The 23424-nt window shown below is 28.4% G+C and overlaps 3 protein-coding genes across 3 annotated transcripts; all 3 read left to right on the top strand.

The window, feature by feature from the left end:
* The first annotated feature begins 18 nt into the window (after positions 1 to 18).
* Positions 19 to 7103, top strand: LOC113375156 (altered inheritance of mitochondria protein 3-like). The gene is made up of 6 exons (XM_026615106.1): positions 19 to 23; positions 1055 to 1178; positions 1984 to 2154; positions 4714 to 4929; positions 6600 to 6707; positions 6778 to 7103. The coding sequence occupies exons 1-6, from the start codon at positions 19 to 21 to the stop codon at positions 6937 to 6939; spliced, it is 786 nt and encodes a 261-aa protein (XP_026470891.1). The 3' UTR covers positions 6940 to 7103.
* A 3646-nt stretch (positions 7104 to 10749) lies between these two features.
* On the top strand, positions 10750 to 13803 carry LOC113377353 (DNA-binding protein Ets97D-like). The gene is given in 11 exon segments (XM_026617640.1): positions 10750 to 11006; positions 11087 to 11240; positions 11440 to 11509; positions 11602 to 11670; positions 11672 to 11759; positions 12076 to 12283; positions 12485 to 12684; positions 12958 to 13050; positions 13122 to 13262; positions 13327 to 13602; positions 13725 to 13803. Coding segments are annotated over 11 exon segments (1554 nt in total). The 5' UTR covers positions 10750 to 10786; the 3' UTR covers positions 13760 to 13803.
* A 1760-nt stretch (positions 13804 to 15563) lies between these two features.
* On the top strand, positions 15564 to 21350 carry LOC113377505 (charged multivesicular body protein 5-like). Its single transcript, XM_026617854.1, has 5 exons — positions 15564 to 15681; positions 15744 to 15895; positions 20143 to 20308; positions 20555 to 20782; positions 21068 to 21350. The coding sequence occupies exons 1-5, from the start codon at positions 15613 to 15615 to the stop codon at positions 21128 to 21130; spliced, it is 678 nt and encodes a 225-aa protein (XP_026473639.1). The 5' UTR covers positions 15564 to 15612; the 3' UTR covers positions 21131 to 21350.
* Positions 21351 to 23424: the final 2074 nt, after the last annotated feature.

The raw sequence follows: 23424 nt of genomic DNA on the forward strand, positions 1-23424 counted from the left end.
ATTATAATCGATGGAGTCATGGTGTTATTGCAATTTCTTGTAATTCCACCTAGCTGAAATATTTTTTATTGCATTCTTTGCACGTTCACTAACTACTATCTACTTCTACATTAAGATATAAAATTATATTTACACACTATTATACGAATTTAAGTTTTTTGCAACACAAATGCCTAGTTCTTTAAATTATTCAGTTATCTGTATTTTATTTTCATATGTAAATATTTAATTGACGTAATTGTTTAAGTATATATCTTAATAGCATATATGCGCCTAGTATGTTAATTTATTTCTATTGTTTTATAAACAATGTTAAAAATGTATTATACATGCACAATTGGCTTTTGTAAACTGCGCTTTCTATCAAGATTCAGAAAGAAACATATTTCACGAACATCATTCCTAGAGCATTTATCTTTTTTTTTAAAAAAAATTCGAGTTGCTCAAATTTTTACAGTATATTCTCTGCGACTTTAGAATTCTGCTATAAAATATTTCGACTGTAAAGATATCCTAAAAATTCTTGCACTGACGGATAGATATTTCGAATATATATTTTAGCCATAGACTTCAAAGCCCTATCTCAAAACCTTTAAGAGTTACAAGCATTTTAAAGTTTTTGACGTTAATAATTTAAACACTTTTTAGCGGATATCTCGCTAACAGTAAGGGGTATTATAAAAATCTTGCAGTGGCTTATAGATTTTATAATTTACTATATTTTATCTGAAAACGGCAAAATCGTATGTCGAAACGTTCAAAAGTTACAATAAATAATTATAATAAATTAATTAATACACAACATGCAAACCTCTACAATTCACTAAAAATAACTCCGTTTGTTTCAAAAACATCCAAAAATATTTTTTAATATTAAACGACATTTAGCTATATTTTCTCTTAATTGTTAGTATTACATATAAATAATATATAAAGAGAAGTGAATTGCTATTTACACTTGAAATTGTAATTCTCGAGAGTCGAATTTATTTGTTGTATCTGTTAAAGACAAAAATTTTCATCCTCTATTTATTTATTTTTTGTACTATTTCAGGCATAATGAAGATGGATCTTATACTTATGGATACGAAGGAGCCGATGGATCATTCAAAATAGAAACTAAATTGGCGACGGGTGAAGTGAAAGGAAAATATGGATATGTCGATGAAAATGGAAAGGTTAGTATTAATTTAAGTTTTGATAAAATATACAAGTTTTCTCTCCTTTTCTTTTCACACTTAACGGACTGGCTCCATAGATTTACATTACATGAAAAGGTGAATGTTTACTCGCTTAAACAAATACCAATACTATTATAAATTATTAAAAAAATATTATAATTGTTTTAATAAAGTTTTGTTTTAAATTTATAATTACTTTAGATAATGTTTATCTGATTCCCCTGAAAAATTCCCGGAAAATAGGTGAGACAGAACAGATTTCACTTGTTCGTTAAGGGTTAAATAAATTAGTTCAAGTCTTAATAAAGTACTTACTTAATTATTTAACTATGATATTTTGGCTTGAAAATCTGTAGCGAAATGAGCAATTATTATGCACTCCTTTAAGTACACAGTTGTTCCTATGGCACAAGTTTGTTCTAATTTAACTCTACATATGAAATTCCAAAATATGGAGTATATCTTGATTAAATTAAATTAAAGCAGTGGCGTCGGAAGCAAATTTTTGATGGGTGGTCTTCTTTTTTTTAGACAGCTAGTGCGGGCTTGTTCTTTTTTAGACATCCCACACAATATCATATTTTTGAGATTGATAAGTGGGCTGAGAATTTTGAGCCCAAAATTCATGGATGGGTTCAAGCCCACACAGCCCACACGGTTCCGACGCCACTCTATACAAGTATATCTGTTATTGCATTTTTTGTTATTTGGTTTTAAGTATGTTAATATTACAATGATAGTAAATATTTGTCATTATTGAATTGATATGAAAACTAAGATATTTCAATCGTTATTTATCCAGGTACGAGTGGTAGAATATGGTGCAAACAAATATGGCTTCCAACCAGCTGGTGAGGGTATAACTGTGGCACCACCAACGTTGGTCGATGAAACTACAAGGAAGGATGGATCGATAAATCCAGATTATGATGATGGTTCCTTCTACCAAGTTACCGCTGCTCCTAAACCACAGGTATTTTCTAGTATTGTGAACCAATCTAGATCAACCATAAAAATGTTTCTGGGTAGTTGATCGACCTGGTCAAAAATGAGTTTTAGAAGTACTGTGTAAAAATATTTCTAGATGCATTTTTTGTTTATTTTGAAAGACTCAATAAAGAATTAACCGAAAAAAAACTAATAAGGCTCATATTAAATAGGTATACCCTTTTTTAAAATTTAGTTGCTACTTGCTGAAATGTAAACAAAAAAAGTACAAATGTGATTAATATTAATATATAATTATGATATATATCATGCGTATGTATGTACAAATATTCCATAATCTGCAATAAATGCTCAATATTTTCCTGTAGTGCACTACACACACATACGACTATTCTTAATTGAATACGTAATGCGAGTAGTAAGTTCAACGTACAAGAACACTTAACCATGCAATAATAAATTTCTATTGCGACTTTCTTCAGAAGAAAAATTAATAACGATTTAACTGGTTTCATCAGAAGTTTGTGATGTCTTAACTTTCACAACTTGCATGATATGTACTTATCATGTTATATGCATACATTCCGAACGCCATCGGCAGTATGTTTTCAATTTAAATAGATAGATAGACATATAGACAAAGCACCGAGAGGAATTTCATTGGCACGATACATTATTTTAGATACTTATTACTTTTAAAATGTAGAACAATTAACACACAAAGAAATATACTGTTTATGGAAGAGGCGCATTTGCTAAGCTCACAAGTCTGGACTAGACAAAAAACTTCAGTCTTTTATGTTCGACGTTGAAACTTGTCATCATCCAGCATATCTAACAAAACCTAAAAAAGGTTTTCACAAAGTTTTAAAAATTGTTTTTAATTATATATTACAAAATTAATAGAAGACATAACTGGTAAAATTATGAATACATACCATACCAGGATAAAACATGATATTAAAGAACATTGTTTCAAAGAAACAAACCATGAAAATAAAATATTCAAATAAAATTTAAACAAGAAAATTATATAGTTGCTAGCATGACTAACGAAAAAAAATATTGTAATACTGTGGTATTCTATTTTTGTTTAGTCTTTTGTCCATCCTTGTTTCCAACTAGGGAATGCAATACCGGTATACCGGTATACCGAATTACCGGTAAACCGCTCGATTTTACGGCAGTATTTTTACCGGTATTTACCCCAAAAATACCAGTATTTTTGGTATTTTGACATAAGCGCTATTTGATACATAATACATTAAAGTTTAAATTTCTCGGAACAAATTTATCTTTAAATTCCATAATCGCATAAACAGCTATATCTTCAAGTGATTCTATAAGATAAACAAATGTCAAATATTATCTCAACTCGTCATTAAACTGAATATTTATTACTTCACTAAGGGCTTCATATCGTGTTACAATAAATAGAATTGGACTGATAGATAAAAATGTTTGTTTTATCTTATGTAAAAATGTAACAGTTTTTTAAGTGATATTTGCGCCAAAATATTTTATATCATACAGATTACCCTTGCGTAATCTACCTTTATACATAATAATTATGATAATTACTAAATATTTTCGCTTCTTATTACAATTATAAAATATTATTTTTCGAAAACGTTTCGAAGTTTGAAAATACAATAGAAGCATAACATTGTTTTAAATAACAATACTCAACAATTATATTAACTTATAATTTATCTCGACAAAGTATCCGATCTTAAATTAGTGTAGAAAAATTATATTTTTAAAATATTGCAAATTATGCTAATTTAACACATCGAATACAGACAGTACAGTTTATTATAATAATGTGATATGATCTTTTATGAGTTTTTGGACTTTTTTACTCATAAGTTTGTTTTTGGTGAAAAGTACTCAATATACTCGATAGTGATAATGAATCAATTAAATTGGATATAATTTTGTTAAATTATTATTTAAAAAAATAAATTTGTTTTATTTTATTGTTTTTATTGTTTAGTTGAATATAGTTGTAGTTGTATATACATTTTTTTATATTTGTACTAGTAACTTTCAATTTTGTTTACGTTTGTTTAGGATAATACAAAATACCGGTAATTTACCGGTATTCCGGTTTTAAAGTGAAAAATTACCGAAATACCGGTATTGAAATTTTCCATCGGTATTGCATTCCCTATTTCCAACTATCGTTGAACCGATCTTGGATCAAGTATATGTGAACCCCTTCGTTCTATATCGGTGTTTTTCGGACAGTCGTTTGGCGTATTTTATTAGTTATGTTAGCAGCTACCTGATTTTTTTGTTTAACTTTTATTTAAATATTTTATTTTATTGATTTTTTCTTTAGAACAATTTGTGTGTGGTTTAATTAGCTTAAATCGCAGATGATAAAATATATATCTGATGCAAATTCCTATTTTAAAATGCTCAGAAAATTACTTAAGTGGGTACGTACATACGTTAGCGTTGGGATATCGTCACATTTAAAAGAATTTTTTATCATTTACTATGACAATGCATTGAACATATTTTAATATTTTTTATACTATTACTATAACTACTATCAAAAACTTTTTTTTAATAAAAGCAGCAAGTGTCACGTGTATCCCGACCACCATCGCACGCAGTTCCGCAATTCCAAGAATATGAACCTCAACAGTATGAGCAGCCCCAGGTCGTGCAATATAGGCCATTGCCACCAGGCGCTAGATCCCAGGCTGTGCCAAGTGTGGTTTACTCTCCACAACCAAGACCGCCCAGGCCAGAACCAGTCGACTACTCAGTGTCGAACGCTAGATCACAGGTATGAATAATTTAAATTAAATAACATAGAAAGAAGTTAATTGAAATAATGGGTTTTTAACGTTCATTTATTTTTCAAAGAAAATCAAATAAATTTTATACAAATGTGTATTTTTGACAATATTAAATTTTCTGTAGGAAGATACTTATCGTTTATCAACATTCGTAAATCGAAAAATTAAATAGTATGTCTGAGTCTGATTTTTAATTGATTTAGACTATATATTCAGTGCTGGATTTACAGTAGGGGCAATCGGGGATACTGCCCAGGGCGGCAAATTTTTGGGGGCGGCAAAATTTGGATAGTGAGAAAAAAATTCTATACAATATAATCAACTTTTTTTTAACAACATTTTTTATTTCAAGAAATATAATTAACAAAACATAATACGATTGCAATGGAAAATTTGGATTGAAATAACCGATTATTAAAATTTATTATTTTGCCTTGCCTCCCTCTCCGAACGTAAATTATCAAATTGGTTAATAAGTCATTATCAAATTTGTCAATTGGCTAATATAAAGATCCGTTAACAAGCTGAAACTTTAAAAAAATATTTTCTTCAGTTCTCGAGCCTTCTTAAAATGACGAATTTATGCACTTTCAAGCTTATAGCGTTGAAAAAGAAAATTAAACTAGTGACGCATGGCATTGTGCCTTAAGACAAATTATTGAAACATCCCGTACTGAAAATTACATTTTATAAAGAGCTTTAAAATTGAAAAAAAAATGAAAATGAAAAAAATTCACTTTTAAAACACTTTTTTTGTATTTTGAAATTTTTTGAAAATTATGAACTTTTTGCAAAGCAATTGCGCTGCGTAGCTGTTTCAGAGAAGAAATATCAATTCTCAATCACCATTTTTCGTAATTCCTGCCAAAAACTAATCAGCACTTCTCCCCATCAATACAAATCTAATATTTTTTAATTATTCAAGTGAACACGGATCAACCGATTTAAATGATTCAATTCCTATTGTTAAGGAGACGTGCTGATTAGTTATTGGCCAAGGCAGGTCCAACTGTTTTGAAGATACGGGCCAAAATGCCAAAAATGATAATTTAGTTGTTGAGAAAAGAAGCGTCCAATATCATTCAAAAAAATTTATAGAATAAATAACTGCTTAAATTTGTGGGAGGCAGGTTTAGCGATTTCGATGATCCAATAAAAAAAATTTAAAAAGAAACATTTGGTGGACAAAAGTGATCATAAGACATATGCACATCAAACTATCAGATATTTTAAAAATATTTTAATAAGTATTTTTTTTTTAATTTTATTAATTATAACAATCAGAGTCAATAATAAGTATAAATTTTGTTTACATTTATATGGGTTAGGTAACATTGTTTATTCGTAAGACTGCGACGCGGCGCTTACGCGCTCCTATATTTTGTTCCTACGCAGCTGAAGCAGCGCGATTACTTCGAAAAGTCGTAAAAAAAGTTCGAAAGTTCGTAAAATTTCAGTGATGGGGCGGCATTTTTGTCTCTGCCCCGGGGCGCCAAATTTCTAAATCCGGCCCTGTATTTATTGATTATAAGATCAAATCAAGTTTGTTCCAATGAATTCTAAATTTAAAAATAAATTAATATAAAAATACGTAACTTTGTCAGTTTTAGTTTTGTCCTTTGAATCGTTAGTAAATCCTTTATAAAAACTGTTTTAGCCACATTATACCCAAATTGATTCATCTGCGGCCAGACCTGCGCCACACCAAACTTTGTTCAGAGCCCAACCAGCACCCCCATCTTATAGCGTGAGACCTGAACCACAGGTAATTAATAGTGAATATTAATCCACACAATGTATCTTAGGAATTATAAATAAATGACTCTCTGTTGCAGGTACCACAAGTATCTTATGCCAGCCAACCCGCTCCAGTGAGGCCGAGTCCACCAGTTAGGCAAACACCAGCCAGAGGAGTTTTGGACCAATTAGCTAAAGATTATGCTCTACCTCCAGGCGGTGCACCCGCTCTGCACGATGTCAGCTTCGGCTATTATTAAGTCAATGCACTTGTTACGTTTCAAAGATAAAAACATTTACGAAAACAAAAGTCACCAATCGACAACAATTAAAAAAATTGCGTTAGTCAAACATAATAATGAGTTAGTGCAGTGATCAAATTCTTACTTTGAATCTTATTGTAAGTTCACATATGTAAACCATGTACGACATATATATATATATATATATATATATATATATATATATATATATATGTATGTATGTATGTACTCACATGTGTGTTCATATATGTATATATTTATATAAGTTCATACATATACGTTAGTTTGCTCAAATGGTTACACTCATATTTATGTCGCCTATAAGAAGTTATGTGTACGAATATCCAAGTGTGCATAATAATTTTTAAATTATTAGTATAATTAAGTGTTATAATTATAAATTTTGTATTTCATTAATTTTTATGATATTTTTTTATTATTTTGCTGATAGTTTGAAATGTGATTTTATTTTAAAACAACTTTTAAATTTCAGGACGAATTGATATTAATTACTGATGTAAATAAAATTCAAACACAAACTGAACTCATAATTTACTTGATTGTTATGAATGTAAATTTCATTATTCTTTTTGTCCTAGCTGGAAAGCCAAAAAATTAGAAAAACATTTATTTTAAGTTATTGATTGGTAAATAATAGTTGCTGGCATGCTCCATTGTTTTCTTTAATTATTAGAGCTCGAAATCATTTTAAATTTACATTACATATTTTTATCTATGTAAATCAACTTATAATTGCAAAATAGTCAAAGATATAATTTTTTGTATCTGTATATTACGCTGATATGTTGATATCATTTGATTTCAAATAGTTTTCTCAATTAAAAAATCAAATAATCGTTCAGACTTATTAAATTAAATTAGAACAATATTTGCCGTCAAAAATTTAATCGGTTCTCCGGCTATAAAAAGTACAATTAAATTTTTCAGTTTTTTAATTAAATTATTGTAACTTGAGTAAATAAAAAATATTTTTTGCATATAGGAATTATTTTCATATATGTGCTTATAAATATCTTTTGTATTAAAAATATTTAGCTGTATTGTTATCGAAAAATGTTTTTAACTTCCCGTAGGGTAAGTTATAGTAATCGCAAAAAATTCGAAAATGAAAATTTTTATATCTTTACGTTGAAACGTTTCAAAGGTTTCTAAATATTTTGGCATACCTTAGAAAAAATGGATGTATGTGTGTGTGCATGTATGTATCTGTGTGTGTGTGTGCGGATACAAATTTTTGTCGACGATTTTGGGAACACCGATCAAACGATTTGAATAATTCAAAAAACATTCGATTCGTATTAATAAGGAGACGTGTTGATTAGTTTCTGGCAAAGACAGGTCTAGCCGTTTTGAAGATACGGAGCAAAAAGTGCAAAGAATTACAGGTTCTGAGAGAACAAATTGGCCAATTTGGATGATTCAAAAAACATTCGATTCGTATTGATGTGGAGACGTACTGATTAGTTTTTGGTATAGGCTAGTCCAGCCGTTTCGAAGATACAGAGCAAAAAGTGCAGAAATTCCGATTAGATCCTAGACAACCGCTCATAGCGTTGTGCATGGGCATGTCGTTATTGCTCAGTTGGTTGGATAGGAAAGTCAAAACTGATCGCGTTCGAATCCCACGTCTGAAATATTTTTTTTATACTTTTTATGTTTGTGTAGTTAATACTACATAAACTATTTCAAATTGTTAACTCAATGCATATATTTCGCAAACAAAAAATTGATGCATTTGAAATAAAATATGTTCATTCTAACAATAAGTCCGCTTAATTAGATTTTGTTTATATATATTTTATTCAAACATATATAAACAACGTCGTCTAATTCAATAAGTTTTCACATTTTGACTACAAGGAACAAATAATGAAAATTCTAGTTTTTATAATATTTATTCGTAGACATATTTGTTGCCTGATTATTTTTATTCTTTGAATGTTTAATTACGGTACGGGAAGTTCCAGCAATTTGTATTGAGGCACGATGCCATGCGCACAACTAGTTATTATATACAATTTAACATAACCATACTAGTCCAGTCATTTGGTGCAAAAAAAGGCTGTTGCCGGTACAGTACTCCGGGAATTCCGAAAATTGGTAATTTAATAGATTTCGAGGTGTTTTGCCGGTACAGTACTCCGGGAATTCTGAAAATTGGTAATCTTATAGATTTCGAGGTGCTCTTCACAAAAATCAACTTTGCCACCTCAAATTTGAACGGCAAGTTGCCACCATATTGAAAAAATGGCGTCAAAAAACAGCTTTTTTAAAATATCTCCTTTCTGGCTGATTCTGCGATAAAAGTATCTATGTACGAATTAAACTAGAGAAAATTTCCTACAATTCTTTAGAAAACCGTTTTTTTGTAAAATTGATAGTTTGAGAGTACGGCCGCCTCAAAGTCTTTGCTGCTCTCGCCGTAGTATCAAATCTGTCCATATATGACAGCACTTCGAACTTGACCACATTCTCTCTAATAATTAATATTTTCAATGTTAAATTAAGCGAATAAGATCTAGAAATAAAATAATTCAAATATTTTTCGTTTTTTTTGCTAATTTTTTAACAAGAATTTAAGAAGAATGCAAAATTGTCGAAGTCGGTTCGTGCGTTCTAGAATTATTTCGTCAGGAAGGAAAACCCGACTTATTTTTATATATATAGAAGATATCACATCTAATCTACTGGAATAACTTCTACACTTTTTTCTACTTATTAATAAAAATATTCATTGAAATTTAGTGAATAATGCATTATAGTGTTAGTTCATTACATCGTCTGTCATTCTTAACTCTCATTAAGTAATAATCATCACGTGCAAAATTTGACATTCTTAAGCAATTCATTTTTTCCCAAGTATATTCAGATATGCGTGAAGTGGTAATCCAATATTAAACAGCTGGAACAGCTTTCCATTTGTGTATTATGTCTTTCTTGTAGAAGCGTATATTTGATTTCTCACACAATTTCCTAGAACTGATCTCTTTCCTTAAAGTGTATTATGATTAGACTAATATGTTGATGCACTACGTAGTATTGTAGTAATTATGTCCTCCATATGAGTTTGAAGCTGTTCTATTCATATTGTCAAAGGGCTATGCATTTGAGAGCAATTCCTGATGAAATCTTTATTAACAAATATACAAACACAAACGAAGAAGAATCGCCATTTTGTAAACTTATACAAAAATAACACTGACGTTTCTTAGTAACCAATATAAAACATTTGAAAATACTTTTTCATCGGCACACTAGCGCCAAATCTGCGACTACAAATGGACCCCTAAGTATTCCTTCTGAACGAGGATTTTGTTCTAAGTGAAAAGGCCCTGATAACTATTGTCAGGTAAAACGGTCACGTGTGTAAGTGTCCTTAGCTTTACTAGCGCTGCTGCGGAAGATCAAGGAACATGAGGGTACATCTTCAATCCATGCTCGCGTTGTAATATCTATGGATTTTCTTGACAATTTAGTTTTGAGCACGGTTAATGTTGACTTGTATCCATATTTATGAATATACTGAAAAGCTTTGTTACAGATTAATTTGAAGAAATATTTATTTATATGCGTAATTTTAATCTGTATTTACCTTTGGCCGTTGTTAATAATATAACCGTTGCATAAACTTTTTTGGTTTATATTTCCGGAACCGGCGCAAAAATTTTTGCTTTCCTTCTACAAAGGAAAAAGTGATAATGCTGAATAATATATAATTCCGTTAAAAAATTAAGTTTAGTATATAAAGTTTATCAAATTACGAATATTTTCTACAACAATTTTTACACAAGTGCTTATATACTGTGTGTTATTTCTTATATTCATGACTGTCTCTTTCCTATATTACTTAAGTCAAGAAATTAGTTTTGTTTCAAGTCCCTTTGCATTATACATATATATAAAGATGTCTGGATTAGGTTCAATTAAATTGGAAGCTTTAGATGATTATTCACCAAATCCAGGTGCACATCTGGAACCTTCGACAATGTTGGACCATGATACTAGCTCTATAATGTCACATTTTGAAGCAGCTGATGAATTAGGTGCCTTTCATTAACCAAATACAAATATTGCTTTAGTAGATAAAACTATGTCTAACCATAAATATTTTACATTGATATAGGTATGATCAATCCATTAGATAATGGATCACAAATGTTACATAGTCCCTTATCGCCTACCATGAACTTCTTATTAAATGAAAGTGAACAAAATTATGAAGAAGAGGATATCTTAATGCAACATATGGATATTCGAGAACCCTTGTCTACTCTAAAGTAATTATATATCATGCATGATTAGTATAAGCTTTGTTTTTAATTTATATATTATTAGTAATTATCACTTCCTTTTTGTCTTAAATATTATAAAAAAAACAAATAAATCAAGTTTATGGGTACATGATATTAGTATTAATAAGTTTTCCACATCAGATTAATTATTTTAAATATTATATGTATTCATATTTCATTACAGGCAGCTACTAGAGCAAAGGCTTGGTGTTGAATTGGAAGATTACGAATTTTGGTTACAAGACGCCCAAATGGTAAATTTGAAATGAATATTGAATTGTTTCTCCCAGTTTCATACAGTATCTTATAGAATGGATTAATTAGATATGTTGATCATCTATTATAGTTGGAGTCCCATAAAAATTTAGTTGACCAATGTGTTCAAGGCAAGGGGCCAGTTCAAATCAATGTTCAAGGACCGTAAGGACCGTAAACGAATAAACATAGTTGATGTGTTAAAACCTCATGAAGGATATTTAGAATCTGCAGATTCTGCAGAGATGGGTTGGTATTGAATTCATGTTAAATTTATTCTGCTTAAAATTAAAAGAATATAATTTATCATTTTATTATATACGCTTGTTATGTTGTATGTAAAATATAAAAAATCGGTGCTTATCACCTTCAAATAACTTTGTTTACATTATATTTTGCATGAGTTAATTTAATATGTTTTAAGAAATATATATTTTTAATAACAGAATTGTTGAAACTGATTAATTGTGTTAATGTATGATTTTAAATCAACAAACAAGCACTGAAAATTATTTTTAATCATTTTTGACTAATTTGTTTAAATATTGCATAACTATATTTTAAGATGCTGATGAGAGTAACATCGATGTTGATAATGTTGATCAAGTACACTACAGCGAATTAGCAGAAAATGAGATACATGGAGAGTTTGATGAAACCAATTTAGATTTGGATAATGATTCAAATAATGGAAAAGTAATTAAATGGGTAGTTGATGAAGATTTCAAAAAGGAACAAGTAAAACAAAATATGTCAGATGATCCCACTGAATGGTATGTTGTTTTTGACTTTGTTATACAATGTGTATGCTGACAAATGTTGAATGTGGTAATTGATTTGATAAGAAATTGTATCATTTATATCTAATATAACTAATGTTTAATCTAATAATCAAACTTAAAATTATTGATCTTAACACATAGACATAGTACACATAAATATAGTATACTTCACTCTTTTTTATTTAATTATAGGACAGTATATGATGTAAGGAAATGGTTAATATGGGCAATAAAACAGTTTAATTTGGCTGATATTAAAATAAAAGATTGGAATATAACAGGTCAACAATTATGTGATATGACACACAAACAGTTCCAAACATTAGTTCCTAATGATCCAAAGAATGTGTTTTGGACACACTTAGAATTATTAAGAAAATGTAAATTTGTAGGTATGTTTACATTAATAATTATTTCTAATTTCGGGAATTAGTAAAATTACCGATTATTATAATTTTTAGTTTTTAATTCATTAATAAATTTTATAGATTCATTTGTACAATATATCTGACTGACAAAACATCTAGACAAACAAAACCCAACTGAACATTTTATTTTTTATGCCGCTTACTTTATTTGACGCGACCTGCCAAACTCCCACACTAACTTACGTTACAAACTAGATAAATTGTTTTTCATGATATATTTATTCAATGTTCTTATAGCTGTTTTACAAAAGGACGAACAAGAAAAAGAAGCACCTCGAGCTATAATACGGAAACCACATAAGGTTATTCAAAAACAATTTCCATTACTAGGTAAAAAACATAACAGAATTAAATTTCTAACGTTTTATGTATCAACCTTTACTGGTTATTGACATTTTTAGGAGGGCTGATGAATGCAGCTAAAAAATCAAATCTTCCTATGGATGCTTATAGGCCTGGTAATAATGGCCAAATTCAATTATGGCAATTTTTATTAGAAATTCTGACAGACAAAGAATACAGAACCTCTATTCAATGGATTGGTATATTTTTTTATTTATACATACATATGTATATACATTTATTACTAATTTAAATAATTTCTAGGAACTGAAGGAGAGTTTAAGTTAAATAATCCTGAATATGTTGCTCAATTGTGGGGTTTGAGAAAAAATAAGCCAACAATGAATTATGAAAAATTATCAAGAGCATTAAGATATTATTATGATGGAGATATGATATCTAAAGTACACGGCAAACGATTTGTGTATAAATTTGTTTGTGATTTGAAACAAGTGATAGGATATAATGCCGGAGAACTTGCCAAATTAGTTTACGAATCTGCTATGAGCAGTTCTTCAGGATTCTCATGGAGTACATTAGGTTAAAATTTTAATCAATATCACATGAATTAATACTATACTATGTATAAATTAATACCATATATATATATATATATATATATATATATATATATATATAATTATAATGTTTCTTGTTTTCAGATCAGTCTTTAATATTTCCTGAAACGAATCCATAATGAACATGGATGAATGTTATACTGAAGTTTTAATTTATACAAATACCAATTTGAAATAATTATGAATTTCAAAATATTAATTTGGTCTTGTGCATCATACATGCATGTAAATGCCTTTACAATGATGGTAATTCATACATAAATGTATAGTTTATATCTGCATGCATGCTAACAAATGTAATTGAATTTCTCATAAAATTGTTTAATGAATTCTTGATTCAAAGTTCATTATGTACATTGCATGTAATTATGTTAATAGAGATCTTATAATAAAATTGTTAAAAAACATTTATAATTCATATAAAATTTTATCATTGCCAACTTCGATAATAAAATAATTCACTTGGTATACAAGTTTTTTCTGGAAATATTATATATATATATATATATATATATATATATATATATATATCATATTTAGTCATGTTGTTTTAAAATAAGGAAAAAAATATCACAAAAACATGAAAACTTAAAAGTAAACTGGTGGTGTATGGCATCGTGCCTTAAGGCAAATTACTGGAACTTCCCTGAAATATTAAATGTTTTCAAATAGATTATTATAAATATTGTAACATTGTCTAATATTTATGAAAATTATATAAACTGAATTGCAAAGTTGAAATTATTTGTTTAAAGTATATTAGAACAAAATTAAAATCTGAATTATTTTCGATGTACAAAAAAAAATTTTTTTGAATAAAAAATTCTTGAAATAAGTTTTTGTCTATAAAAGCAATTATTTTGTTGAAACAAGCAGAAAGTTTTTTGAATCATTCAAATCGGACGCTTAGTTCTTTCAAAAACTTTTATTTTTTGCACATTTAGCTCTGTATCTTCGAAACAGAAACGTAATAGGAATCGAATGTTTTTTGAACCATTTAAATCGATCCGTACGCCCGAAAACGTGGAATTTTAATTTGAAAATTTGCTTTATTTGACTTAAATATATACATTGATTTTTACATAAAGATACAAATTGTATACACCTATTCTGGGAATATCATTATACTAGCATAATATAATATTATTTGCATGATATATATTTGTTTCAATTAACTTTATATAAGTATGAAAAGAGCTATTAAAAACATATTGCCATAGAAAACGCGGACAAAAAATCCGGACATACAAAACACACACACACATACATTTTTTCTGAAGTATGCCAAAATGTTCAGAAACCTTCAAAACGTGAAGATATGCAAAAATTTTCATTTTTGATTTTTGGCCCATTACTATAACTACCCCACGGAAAGTTAATAATAGTAAGTAATAATAAAGATAAACAAAAAATTGTAAAAACACATATTTATAATTTAGATTATTAATAACATCTTTAACTGATTTAATACCCTCTAAAAAAAAAACTGTAAAATGAGTTTGAAAATGGAAAACTGAAAAGTTGCTAAGTATTATAAATATTATGCATATATAATTGGCTGGGTCATTTCTTAATAATTAATCTTGAATAAATTAATGATGAAATTTAAATTTAATGTTGAAAAAAAAGGTTTCGCAATTTGAATGAAACTGTCATCATGGATGGTATTAACTAATATCCTAAAATGTTATAGTTTCACAGTTAATTTATAAAAATAAAAATGGTTTAGATATATTTGATATTCATATTATAACTTATTACATTATATAAAGTAATATTAATCTTTATTTTGAAATTTGTAATTGTAGTGGGGTATGCCTGCAAAATGTTTGTGTGCCGGCGGCCTTATGCCAGTGTTACATTTGACAGTAATGACGCATTTGTTTTGACATTTGTAATTTAAGTCCTAAATACTTGAGACTTTGTATTTGTTGAATTTTTGTTTAATTGTTTGGAAAGAAGAGCAATAAATATGAATAGATTATTTGGAAAATCTAAGCCGAAAGAACCTCCACCGAATTTGACAGACTGCATAGCAGGAGTTAGTATAAATTAATATTCTTGACTATATATCTGAATGCATGTATATTATATTTATTTCAGGTCGATGGAAGAGCTGAAGGCATAGAAAAGAAAATAGCAAAGCTTGATGCCGAACTACGCAAATATAAAGACCAAATAGTTAAAATGCGCGAAGGACCCGCAAAAAATGCTGTAAAGCAAAAAGCCATGAGAGTTTTAAAGCAAAAGAAAATGTGAGTCATACCACAAATATTTCATCATTTTAATTGCTTACTGATCTTATTTAGTTACTTTTATATTATTATTTTCTTTACTATTTATTATACACTTAGTAGATTTTTTTACTGGGCCTATCTACTAATATACAATCATAATGTTATCCGTTTCTCATATATGGTGAACAATTTGTCCTCATTCGTTTTTATTAATAGATCCCAGAATAAATGAATTTAAAAAAAAATGATTTAATTATGATAGTCATGATTGATAACTGATGATATTCAAATTCAGGCCTAAATGCATTGTACACTAATCAATGTTTGTCTTTATAAGCTCAATATTAGGTTTGCAACGACTATTCGGTTACTCTTTATTATTTAAAATATTTGGCACCATTCATACTAGCCTAGGCATAAAACTTGTATATACATGTAGTGTGTTAGTAATATAAATATTATGGACAATGATTACATTAAAATAAATGAGTTAAGGAACTACAAATCCGAATAGTTGCCGAACATTTGGTATTCGGTCATGAGAGTATGCTGATTTTGCTGAATATACTATTTGTTGCAAGTCTCATCATGTATAATTGTTTACTATATATATATATATATATATATATATATATATCTTATATATAAAATTCTTCTGTAACAATGTAAGTTTCATATTTCCTCCTAAACTATAATTCGGATTTTCATGAATCTTCCTGAAGTTTGTACGGGAAATTTTTTAGAATGTTTTGATTCATAGAAATATAGTTAAATTGTAGAAATAAATAGAAAAAATTACAAAAAACCGCTTATCATTGTTTGCCCTTGAAAATATTTGAAGCTTAGTTTGACATTAAAAACAATTGAGGACTGTCATTTGCCAAACATTTCTATTCATTTATAGGCTAAGGCGATATTAGAATATAATAAATTCATAATTATGAATAAGGAAAATGTAATGTCTACATTATTAATGCCGAAAAGCAGCTGAGATGTGCCATAATTAAAATAATATAATATGCAAATAATATAACATATGCGTTTGACAGTCTGCGCATGCGTCTGACGCGCACGACGAATCGTGTTCTCAACTGCGCGTGGTTTGCTTTTGCTTGCAATAATTTTGTTTGCGCACTTTGCGAACAGATTCGCCATACGAATTCGCGCAAAGGAGCGAGCCATAAGTGATTGCGCTCAAACATATTCAATTTGCAGTCGTTTTGCCTTACTATACTAAGTCACAATACAAAAAAAATATTTAGAAGTTTCATTGTGTCAAAAAATCATATGTTTGTCATTGGGTACGGAATATTTACTCAATGGAGCACTTTCGGTCTGAAATTTTTACTGTTTTCCAATTCGTTTGGAATTTTGGAACTAGGTTCATCTTACTCTTCAGAAGTGAAAGCAATTTAGACTCCTTTACCACTTCTCGGGTGGATGACATTTCTTTTCAGTGGTGTAATTTTACTTTTTTCAAAATAACGTTGGGTATCGATAAAAGAACTAATTATACGAGAAAAATATTTAATAATGTTTTTCAAAAAAGGAAATACTTTTCAAGTTACTGGCTACTGAATATTTTTGCTAATACCTTCAAAAATATACATTTTAACGAAAATCATGTAATGAGCACAATTATATCAATTAAAATCTTAATAAATCGTTATTTTATAGTGATTTAGGAACATTATTAGGCTAGATATGAAATTGGGTTTTTATAGTGCTCAAAATAAGCTTTAAAATGAGTACTTCTGCGTGTAAAATGAGTGAGCTATCATGCAGATAAAGGACGCATGCAATGTTTTTTTTTTCATTTAAATCAAATACTTTGAGTGCCATATCCACCAAAATTAAACATAATCGTATTCAATCTAGAATTAACTTGGTTTAAGAGATCTTGATGGATTCTAGAAAATACCACAACTTTAGTACAAATGATTCTCAAAAAACTCATGATTTCATGAAAAAAAACATTTAAAAAGAAACAACCAATTTCTCATCATAATACCTCTGAAAGAATACGTATAAAAGTATATATATATGAAAATTCGAGGTATTTTTCTGACTAATTATTGTTGTTTATTATTTTTTCGTTACACAAATATTGATAGATGTATGATTAATTAAGGAGCTTTCCAACCAGAGGTCTTTCGAGCCCTTTAACCCTTCGCCGTTTTACAATAAGAGAAGTTACGGTAAAATTAATGATAGAGAAAGTTGTAGCTTATTTAATCACCTTTAAAATAGTGTATTACAAGTTCTGATAAAATCAGAATTAAAAAAGTAATAATCCAATTAATGCGGTGGATGGTGACGGAGTGCAAATTGTTTTCACTTCTGAACTTAAGATAAAGATTAGCCTATTTCCAAAATATCAAGTAAATTGGAGCACAGTAAAAAAATTCACAGAGCAATAATTTTGTTGATCGTAAGTTGAATAGAGCACATGTGGACAGGATTTGACAAATTAATTCACTTCAAATATAAACTTAAGCAATAACGTATATTGATTTATTGGAGAAAAAAATGTAGTTTAGATATTAAAATTACTAAAAGCCAGTTAAAATATGGTACGAAATTATAAAAATTATAGGCAACATTATTGAAGCATATATCTTGGGTAGAAAAATAAAAGGTGATATTGCACCTTTGCCGCGAATGCTATATATTAATTCTTTCTGAATTTGTTGTACTTTTTAAAAGATTTCAATTTTCAACACGTGTATCTTATGCTATAACCATAAATCACAAAGGCAGACGATTATTTTTAGTGTGATAAATTTGGAAAATCAATGTTTTAGTCGTGAATAATCAAAAAATCATTCATTTATACATCCACATCTACAGGTATGACTAAAAATACTATATAACCCTTAAATGCAATAAAATAAATTGAGCTATTGGAAATAAATTTGTTCTGTAAATCGCAGTGTATAATTTTTAATATACAATTTTATTGAACATTTTTTAATATTTGTTAATTGAATAATTAAAGTGTGGGAATTGAGAACAATCATTTTATTTGAAACAGTTCTACATTCAACATCACTCATATATTGGTGTAAATAGTAATTCAAAAAACAGTAATTATTATTTTTAACTAAGCAGTAAATATTAGTATAAAATATTGAAAAATTGTAGGGATGGGTACAGAACAACGTCTGTCGGGTCAGCTAGTATATATATATATATATACATGGTCTGTTCAAAAAGTACCCGGAATTACTAATAATTAAATTTCGCGGGTCTGGAGTGTCTGATTGTCAAAATTTTTTTTTTATTGTGTTGGTATACATGCCCCTAAAGTATGATGAAATTTTCAGCTATATTCACTGTTTACTTTGTCTGTGGTAGTCGCTAAGGTTCGACGTGTTTTTTCTGAGCTCGGCGATTTTTACAATGGAAGAATTGAAAAAGTCAAAGAATTTGTATTAAATTTTGCGTAAAAAATGAAATAAAGTGTTGCAAAGTGCAAAAATTCACCAGATATGGCTCCGTGTGACTTTTTCCTATTCCCAAAGTTGAAGAGACCCATGAAAGGACGGCGGTTTTCCTCGATTGAAGAAAATCGCCGAGAGTGCTCAAGGACATATCAAAAAGTGAATATCAAGGGTGCTTCGAAAATTGGAAAAAACGCTGGCATAAGTGTATTATATCTGGGGGGGACTACTTTGAAGGGGACCACATTAATGTAGACGAATAAATAAATATTTTTTTGAAAAAACGAAAATTACGAAAACTTTTTGAACAGACCTCGTATATATATATATATAATTATTATTATTATTATCTTTGTGTTAGATTAATTATTGGCAATAATACCTTGGTGTAATTCCAAAATTAAGTTTATTTGCTTTCTATGTGTATTCGTTTTTATGATTTTTTTTATGAATCTTTCATGTTAAATTTTACATTTATATGGATACTTTTCATACATATAATTTAATAGACAATATTTTCCTTAATAAAAAACATATTTTATAATTTTTGACATTTTGCACTTGCTACATGAATGAATATAATATTAACAGTTTAGTTTATAATAATTCAATATATCACAAGATAACAAATTGGCTAATCCTCCTTCATTCAAAATTGTAAAGTTTTTGAGCTAGCTTTTTTTTAATTTGACTTTTTATAAAGCCATCTTTTATTTTCATATTGCAACTTAACTTATCGCAAGTGATTGTTAACTTTAGCTTTATTTTATTCAAATTTTATTCATATTATTTTTAAAAAATGAATACATTTTTTTTTCTCAGGTATGAGCAACAAGCTGAAAATTTGCATAACCAATCTTTCAATATGGAACAAGCTAACTATGCAGCGCAAATGTTGAAAGACACACAATCTACAGTTGTAGCCATGAAAGATGGAATGAAACAAATGAAGCATGAATTTAAAAAGATTAATATAGATGAGATTGAGGTATTGTAACTTATTTTCTTTCTTTAAAGCATCTTCAGATGAATGGTATAACAGTCATATTTTATTTCTTCGCACATTTCTGATTGAGAAAATATGTACATCTAATTTTAGATGCTGCTAATTTCAAGAATACAAGATTCTTTTTCAAAAAATTAAAAATTAAAGCTAATGACAAATTTGTTGTATTTCTATTATTGGGCAGATTGCTTATTTACATATTTTAACAGAGAGTTTCACTATTTTCAGGATATACAGGATGACATGGCCGATATGTTAGAACAAGCTGATGAGGTACAAGAAGCTCTTGGTCGTACATATGGTATGCCTGATATTGATGATGATGAACTTGCTGCTGAATTAGACGCTCTTGGTGATGAAATAGCTTTGGATGACGATACTAGTTATCTAGATGATGTTGTGAAAGCACCAGCAGCACCAGATAAGGAACCTGGAGCTGACAGCATTCGAAATAAGGTTTGATATAATATTCAATTATAGACACATGTTTAAATCAATATTGAAATTTGAAAATCGAAAGAAATATTCCTTATTTTTTAATGATGCTGAATGTCAAATCTTTTCCAAAATCTAAAAGTAATTGGAATGAATCTTAACAGTATTCTCTTTTTTATTATTTATTCATTATTACACGATTTTATTATTTATTTTATAAGGAAGACGTTAGTACATAATTTTCTAAGCATCAATAAAATTTATAGTCAAATCAACTGTGTAATTATATATTTGGATTTTTTTCAGGATGGTATTCTGGTTGATGAGTTTGGCTTGCCTCAAATACCTTCTACTTTAAAAACTTCATGAATGTATAGCAACTTATTAAATTATTATATAACATGCAAAGCATCAACATATTACAAATTGCACAGTGGCTTAACAGCTTTGTATTAACATTAGTACTATATTAAACAATGCTTTTTGAATGACATTTATTATGTAAATTTTTAATATATCTTTTCTATTTGTGATGACTAAGTTAGTTATATTTTAAAATTTTTGAAAAGTTTTAAAATTATATTTTTTGCTGGCGACTAATATAATTATACATAATTTTCTTAAATTATCTAAAACTGTTACATTTTTGTAAAAGATTTGTAATGAAATATAAGCACTTGCTTGTGTAATATTTAGTTCAAAAATAAATATTTACAAACCTCATTCAATTTTGAATTACTCATTAATGTAAGTGATTTACCTACTTATTCTAGCACACTAAATAAAGCAATACTTTCTAATTAATGAATTTTAGAGGCATAAAAATTTAGTAATTATTGATTTCTTAGATGTTCATGAGTTCAACCTTGTATATTATATATAGAAGGAAGATTACATATTAATTTAATTTGATTTATATTCTTTGTTAGTATTGCTGCTGTAGAATAGAAATTTAATATCTAATAGAAATTTTTACTTACAAAATTTTCAACAAGAATGTTTAGAATTGAGATAAAAAAAATAATTTTATAATATTTTTTGAAGGACACATAAACATATATATATATATATATATATATATATATATATAACAATAATAATAAAATAAATAATATTTTATACTCAGATTCAACAGGGATCAGAACTTCTGTTCTATGAGCTGTTGTGCTCGAACAATACATAATCCACCCATATTTGATTAATTTTGTACTAGAATTTATTTAATAGGGCTGATATAAGCAATCTATATTTCCAAGCAAAAATGGACTTGAAAAAATCGAAATGAAAATTTTTATATATCTTTGCGTTTCGAAGGTTTCTAAACATTTTGACGTACTTTAGAAAATTGATACAAACTTTTGTCGACGATTTCGTGACCACGGATCATCGATTTCAATAAATAAAAAAACATTTGATTTGTATTGGCGGGGAGACGTGCTGATTAGTTTTGTCAAAGCCAGGTCCAGTCGTTCTGAAGATACGCGGCAAAAGTGCCAAAAATGGTAATTCAGATTTGAATGATTCAAAAAACATTTTATTTATATTGACGAAATGAAGAACTGATTAAAGTTTTGGAAAGGCAGGTGTAGCGGTTTCGAAAATCTAATAAAAAAGTAAAAAAATGCCATTTGGAGGTCTAAAATGATCATTAGACATATTAGATAAAATGATCATTAGACATATGCATGTGAAATTATATGATATTTTATTAATAAAAACAAATTTTATTTACATTTCAATGGGTTTCGTACCAATTTTTATCCATTAGACTGCGACGCAGCGCGATTGCTTTGAAGAAAAATGAAAAATTGAAGAAAAAAGTTGAAAATTTCCAAAATATTTCAAAATATAAAAAAATCTTATTTTTCAGTCATTTTTTTTTAAATTTTAAGATTTTCAAAAATCTAATTTGTGCAACAATCGGCCGTCTGTCAATTTTGTGCAACAATCGGCCAAGCTATTTTTAATCAACAGAATAGTGTACAAATTTTCGTGCACGTTTTAGACAAAAATCCTGCACCGTTTTTAAATATTTAGAAACTGTTATTTGAAAGATATCATTTGGGAATCATGCTGATTAGTTTTAAGAGATCGGTCGGATCGTTTCTTCGTATTTAATTGTTAAATATTTTTTTACGATGATATTTATGAAACTTTTTTGGCGATAGAAATCATGATCTCAAATATAAGTAAATATTTCAACCTTACGACAAATTTTCAAAATATTATCAAAGTTTGAAAAAGTTAGCAGCTTTAAGGCAAAGTTGCCACTTACACCTAGTTTATACATTTATTAATGATTTGAAAACAAAGCTTGATTCGATCTCGCCTTCCATACAACAAATCAAAGCGGTGTTATGTTTCATTTCTGCTTTACCAAATAAGTTCATATTTCTTATTCACGCTTTTAGCACAACAATATGCTGGTATGTAAGGAATGCAATACCGGTATACCGAATTACCGGTAAACCGCCCGATTTTTCGGCGGTATTTTTACCGGTATTTAACCCAAAAATACCGGTATTTTCGGTATTTTACATAAGCGCTATTTGATACATAATACATTAAAGTTCAAATTTCTCGGAACAAATTTATCTTTAAATTCCATAATCGCATAAACAGCTATATCTTCAAGTGATTCTATAGGATAAACAAATGTCAAA

This window comes from Ctenocephalides felis, unplaced genomic scaffold (genome assembly GCF_003426905.1).
Source record: "Ctenocephalides felis isolate EL2017-DRISC unplaced genomic scaffold, ASM342690v1 CF-g0.4_SCAFFOLD_01886, whole genome shotgun sequence".
Classification (NCBI taxonomy): domain Eukaryota; kingdom Metazoa; phylum Arthropoda; class Insecta; order Siphonaptera; family Pulicidae; genus Ctenocephalides; species Ctenocephalides felis.